Source organism: Uloborus diversus, chromosome 5, assembly GCF_026930045.1.
Source record: "Uloborus diversus isolate 005 chromosome 5, Udiv.v.3.1, whole genome shotgun sequence".
Taxonomy (NCBI): domain Eukaryota; kingdom Metazoa; phylum Arthropoda; class Arachnida; order Araneae; family Uloboridae; genus Uloborus; species Uloborus diversus.
This window is the reverse complement of record NC_072735.1, coordinates 125,708,230-125,714,198: the sequence shown is the minus strand read 5'-3', so window position 1 is coordinate 125,714,198 and position 5,969 is coordinate 125,708,230. Positions and strand designations below refer to the sequence as shown.

Here is a 5,969-nt window from a genome sequence, read left to right as displayed (position 1 = left end):
TCCCAAAAGCCGCCACTGTGAATTACTCATAAACAAACTGGCTATGTTTACCAACAGACACAAGTTGAACGCATTAATTTACTTTTTTCTTTAATTTTGTAAATCACCGCGAGGTAGCGTATTCGAGCGCTGGAGTTGCGAATGAAAGAGCGCATTGTTAGAGTGTTGAGATGAAACACTGAATAATAATTTTAATTTAAGAGAGCCTTCAAAAAATAGGGATTTCATGTCGAAAAATCTATATGTCATAATTGATTCGTAACTCCAATAAACTATTGGGGGCGCTGAAGTCACTGTCTAATGGCGGATGAAACAGGCAAAACAAACAAATGCCGTAACTCATAACTTGCTAATGACAGTAGTTTTTCATCGTGTTTGCGGGAAGCTTTCTTTTTTATTCTTCTGAAATAACATTACACCACAAACTGTCGGAAGCCTGTAATTAACCCCAAAGAAAACACGTGGAATGGAATGTTTTACCTTTTTCTGTAGTGTTGTTAATCACCGTAAGGTAGCGTATTCGGAGCTCTGCAGTTGCGAATAGATGACAATTTAATAGAAATATCAGTTAGTTTAGTAATCAGAATTTGAGGTGGAGCTTGCCTAATAACTGATAACAGACTTTTGAACAAGGCGCAAGGAAACGTGCTGCGATCTCTTTAAAGTGGGAATCTTTCTTTTCCGTCTCCTTCAGTTTATTGTCCAGCTCAGTGTATGCATGACGCGAAATATTTAGCATGGGGTCAGAATCAGAAACCTCTTATAGCATCCCAAAAATTGAAAAAAACTCCTTTTCTGAATAAAAACCGTGGATTTTAATGTCGCTGTATCGTTTTAGTTTTTTTATTAGCTCTTTAAATCCTCACATACTACTCCACTATCATGGCGTTCGACGACCTCAATCGGTATCTACCGATTAACTAATCATGTGACAGCTAATAATCACGTGCATCAATCAACCAATCAACAGCTTAAAATGGTAACCGGTGGGGTAACCGATAGATGATTGAACGCTGCGGTTAGGAACCGGTTACTCACCGGCCGACCGGTGAGGTTTGTCGAACGCAGCCTTTACAAGACTTGTCTCTACCTAGCGGATGTTTTGAAAAGCTGGAGTAACTTTCGCTTTCAATGTATTTGCTCACATAAAGTTACTCTTGGAATTGATCTCTTCCTTCCAACCGTTTGTTTATATTCTATTGGGTTAGTTTCTGCTGTTTCATAAAAAATGACAATGGTAAGGAAATCCTTTTCAATCAATGTTGATAAAAGGATAAGATTGACCATTTTCTTAAAAAATGAAGTGTTATTATGTTTTAAAAGAACTGAAATTTTTATTTTATCAAGAATCTGTCACATTATTCACATGTGTGCCGGTAAATTCGCAGCTGTCATGCCATTTAAAGGCATCGACCAAATATTAGAAACACCTATCTCAACTCAGTTTGCGCTAATTATTTCTAAGTATTCAAATATACGTTTTTCATTAATTTTCACAAAACGCCACAACATGTTTCAAATATGATTACTATGTTTGTCAGTTGCACTTTTGTAATTTAATCATTAGTTAACAATCTTCACTGTTGTAAATTTGTTTGTTCGTCAAAATGCCAAAGCTTCGCCGTTTTCTTACTAATTTATCTGCAAATTACTGCATAACATTTTTAATTTCTTAAGTCAAATCTCTGTTACTACAATTATGGGAAAAATGAGACGAAAATGGGGATTTAAACTTATGTTTCGTAATGGTAGAAGAGTCCTCTTCCTAAGGCAGGGTTTAACGGAAATACTTTTTTAATTTAACTGCGATGCAAATAGCTGAAAACGATCATTCATATTTAATGGTTGCCGAAAAACTCGATCTGGTAGTTGCACTAAGTTTCGTAGAACATACTCTCTTTAAAAAGACAAAATTTTTAAACTTTTTTTTCCAGAAACTGCATGATTTCTCTTCAAATGAATTTGTATAATCTTTTGATTGCTTGGAATTAGAGACGTACCGAGTACTCGGTAACTACTCGGTACTCGGCATACTCGGCCAATTTGCCGAGTACTCGGTACTCGGCCAAATTTTGATCAGATACTCAGCCAATACCGAGTAGTTGCAAAAAATTGAATATTGTCCAAGACAGATATTGAAATTTATAAAAAAGCGCAAGCATATTTAATATTTTGCAATCATTTTACAAGTCAATTTTAAATTTTGAGAATAATGAAGTTTTTAATGCTTTAATGGAATAAATCTTTATTTTAATGTCCCCAAAGTTAATAAAACTTATTTATTAAAAATTGTGCAAAAAAGGGAAGTATAGAAAATATGAAATTTTTACATAAAAAATAGATTTTTGCTACAAACAAAAATTAGTTATAAGAAATATAAAAATTCCTTTGCTTAAAAAAAGGGAAATAAAACAACGTTAAAAGCATAGTGCCAGAACATTGCAGACACGTGTTTTGGCGTTACAGGAAATTCCTTTTTCAATGCACAAAATGTGAGCTTGTAGATTTAAAGGCATCCGACAAAAGTCGGATTTTTTGTCGAATGTCTTAACATTCTTTAGCTCACATTTTATACACTGATAAAGACGTTCCTTCTAACCCAGAAACACATGTGTGCAGTGTTCCTGCACATTTGCTTTATTTGCTTTTAAAAATTATTTATGTTTGGCGGACTAGAACTAAAATAGATTGGTATAGTTTGTCTTAATTCCAACTTGATCAATCATACCTTTTATTTATTTATTTTTAATTTTAAAAATAATTTTTTTGTAAAATTTTTGACGTAAACAAAATTTTTTAAATAATGCGAAATTAAATTTCAGCAGGAATTTAGTTTTAAAAACTTTTATATGGACAAAGAGGTCTATTCTACTATTCCAATAAGTTCAAAATTGATCACGTGTGTGTCAGTGGTTCTTCTTAAAACATAATTGGTACTTGTTAAATCGGCCGAGTAGTGAAATGCCGAGTACTCGGTAACTCGGTACTCGGCCGAGTAGTGAAAGGCCGAGTACTCGGTACTCGGCTACTCGGCCAAAGTGCTACTCGGTACGTCTCTACTTGGAATAGAATATTTTTTAAATTTCTTTGTTATTATTATTTTTTTTTTTGGTCCAGATTTATTTTTCAGAATAAAACTGAAAGTTTGCTTTCAGAGAGGGAGGGGAGAGAGAATGGATGCTAGGGCTCCTTGAAAAGGTTGGGTAGCAGATACAAAAACCTTGCCCATATTTTATAGATTAGACTTTCTTTCAGGCCTCAATGACCTGTTTCTTTAAGGGGGCTAAACTTGTGAAGCTCTACAGCAGTGGTGCCCTACCTGCTTCCCGTGGGCCGTACCCAACTGCAAAGAATGGAAATGTCAAATTAGGAGCCAAATATTCAAAAATTTGTGCCTGAAAAACATGTTTATTAATAAAATAAGCTTCAAGTAATGATAACAACAATCATTGTTTGCAATTTTCTTTCTTTTTCCACATTTTTCATCATTTTAAAAAAAAGAATGAAATATTTCTAAGTTTATTTGTTCTGACCATGAATGATCTCAAAATGAAGTGGCCTTCAAGCAGAAAAAGGTTCGGTACATACTCGTGAACATGATGTTCTAGTGTAGTAAAGTAGGAAACATTTATTTCAAAAAAATCAAAAATACACAGACCTGTCAAAATAAATCACATGATCTAAGTAAGGTAGCTCTATAATTTAACATTTGTGATTTTAAGGAAAAAATCAGTTAATATGCTACTGTCCACCTCTGGCAAGTTGAGCTCCGCTGCCCGAATGATTCCACGTTTCCATTAGTTGGAAAGGGGTGAGGAAACATGGTTTAAAAACTTGTGGATTTAGTTGGCAGTATATTTCCCATTTGGCAAACAATATTACTATTCAGGAAAGTAGTAACAAGCTGTACTGGATTTTCTCACCAATAAAAGGGTTGCAATGGTAGCCCAACTCGGCGCCTAACAATTTCTCTTCTTACTGATTGCTCTACCTTGAAAGAAATGGACTTGTTTAAGGCCATAGCTCAACTTATCAGAGGTGAACAGTATACATCTGTAGGTATTGAATGTTGATATGTGCAAAATAAAAATATTTATGGTTTCAAAAAAATTTGAAAAAAACAATTTTAAAAGATATTTTGATCAAATTTAATCAAATCTATTTCGTAATTAATAAGTTCGGACCTTCTAGAGCTCTCTGTACAGTGTAAATAAGTATTTCATTTTGAATAGCAATACTGCTCCTAAAATCCTGATATTGAGGTGCAGTTGTGTGAATTTGAGCAACAGTTCTACGACATTTGCTGAATTACATTTTCCAAAAGAAAACAAACAAGATTCATGAAATGTAATGTTTAATGTATTATGCGTTTGAAAAATTTTGAACACAGACTTCAATTACAGGATGTGGGTATGAAAATTTCTAAAAATTAATTTTACCATTTTGATTCACACTTTTTAATCCCACATGGTTGTAGACTGGCTCAGATTTTGATGCTCATAATATGCGGATGGTTGCAGTTTTGTTTCAAAAAGAGGAGTTGGAATAAATGAACAAATGCTTGTAAAACAGGCATGTGGTAAAACAAAGGAAAAAAATGAGAATGATTATTTTTGGGAAGGAGTTTAATGCATAAATTTCAATGTTTGAACTGTAAAATAATGTTATATTTTGCCATTTTTAAAAATAATTATTTTTCTTTGTATCACAAAAATTTTGATGCAATTTATGATATTGTATGTCTTTCATGTAAGTTTTCAATCGCAAATGGAGATTTTGCAATATCGCCTATTTCCTATGTTGACCCTATACAATACAGTCGACGATCGATATAACGACCATCTCTGTTCCACAGAAAAAGGTCTTTATAACAAGTGGTCGCTATAAGCTATAGAAATTTTAAAAAATACACATGCATCATGAATGTTCCGTAGCTCCATTAAAATTGGCAACTTTCAAAGTTTTTAATTAAATGCTTAAATTATTTTTTATCTTAAAAAAAATTATGAGTGCAAAATAATACAACAAAATATTAAAAAGACTTTAAAATAGAAAATATAAGAAAAAATTATTTCAAACTTACCAATCACTTATTTTCTCTTGAAAAAATCAGAAATAGTTGTTTGATTTTTTAGCACATGGGATTTTTGCATGGAAAATAGGGAACAAATCTGATATACCCCCCTCTTGGCGACTTTTTCCTGTTGGCGCCAAAAAAGCGTCGCCAAGAAAACTATGTATGACGTCATATGTCATACATCGTTCTTAGCGATGCTTTTTTAGCGCCAACAGGAAAAATTCAAATTATGTCATTAATTATTTAATGAAATTAATGCATTAATTTTTTTCCGTTGTTTCTCCGGGATACGAGCCCTCGGTCTCATAGTACTTTCGTAATGAGACCTCGGCTCGCCGGCCCTGCCTCGGTCTCATTACGAAAGTACTATGAGACCTCGGGCTCGCCAGGACTTCGCTGCCGCTCGGTCCGTTATCCCTCCGACTTTTAATATACATCACAGTCGGATATAAGTCACAGATCTCCTCCGTTCAGTATACAATAAAGTCACAGATTTTATGTGAAATTAACACCATTTTTGTGCTACAAAAATGCCAACCAGACCAAAATACAAACTACCAGAAACACACTAAAAACACAATAATTCAAAATATGTTCACTTACCTAACCTCTTTATTTTCAATTAGTTTAAATATAAAAAATCTATTTAGGACTCCGGTACGTCCAAACGTTGGACGACCTGACGAAAAAGAAGATTCATTCAAAAATTTCAATTGATACATTTGGACAACATCACAAACCGAACTCATAATTAAAATAGAAAATTCAACTAAATTAACATTAAAAAACAACAAGAAAAAGAATACTCTAAAATAAAGTTTGAATTGAAACTTTATTTTAGAGTATTCAACTTAAAATCTCCCTAAGAGCGAAACATATGAGCACCTACCTC

General features: G+C 33.4%; 1 protein-coding gene across 1 annotated transcript in view; it reads left to right on the top strand.

Moving 5' to 3' along the window:
- Window positions 1-1,159: 1,159 nt before the first annotated feature.
- The window catches only part of LOC129222105 (T-complex protein 1 subunit eta-like), a 43,761-nt gene continuing 38,951 nt past the window's right edge, over window positions 1,160-5,969 (top strand). Inside the window, exon 1 of the mRNA XM_054856549.1 lies at window positions 1,160-1,237. Within this exon, the coding sequence (XP_054712524.1) occupies window positions 1,229-1,237 (9 nt within the window). The 5' untranslated portion in view covers window positions 1,160-1,228. The remainder of the gene's footprint in view (window positions 1,238-5,969) is intronic.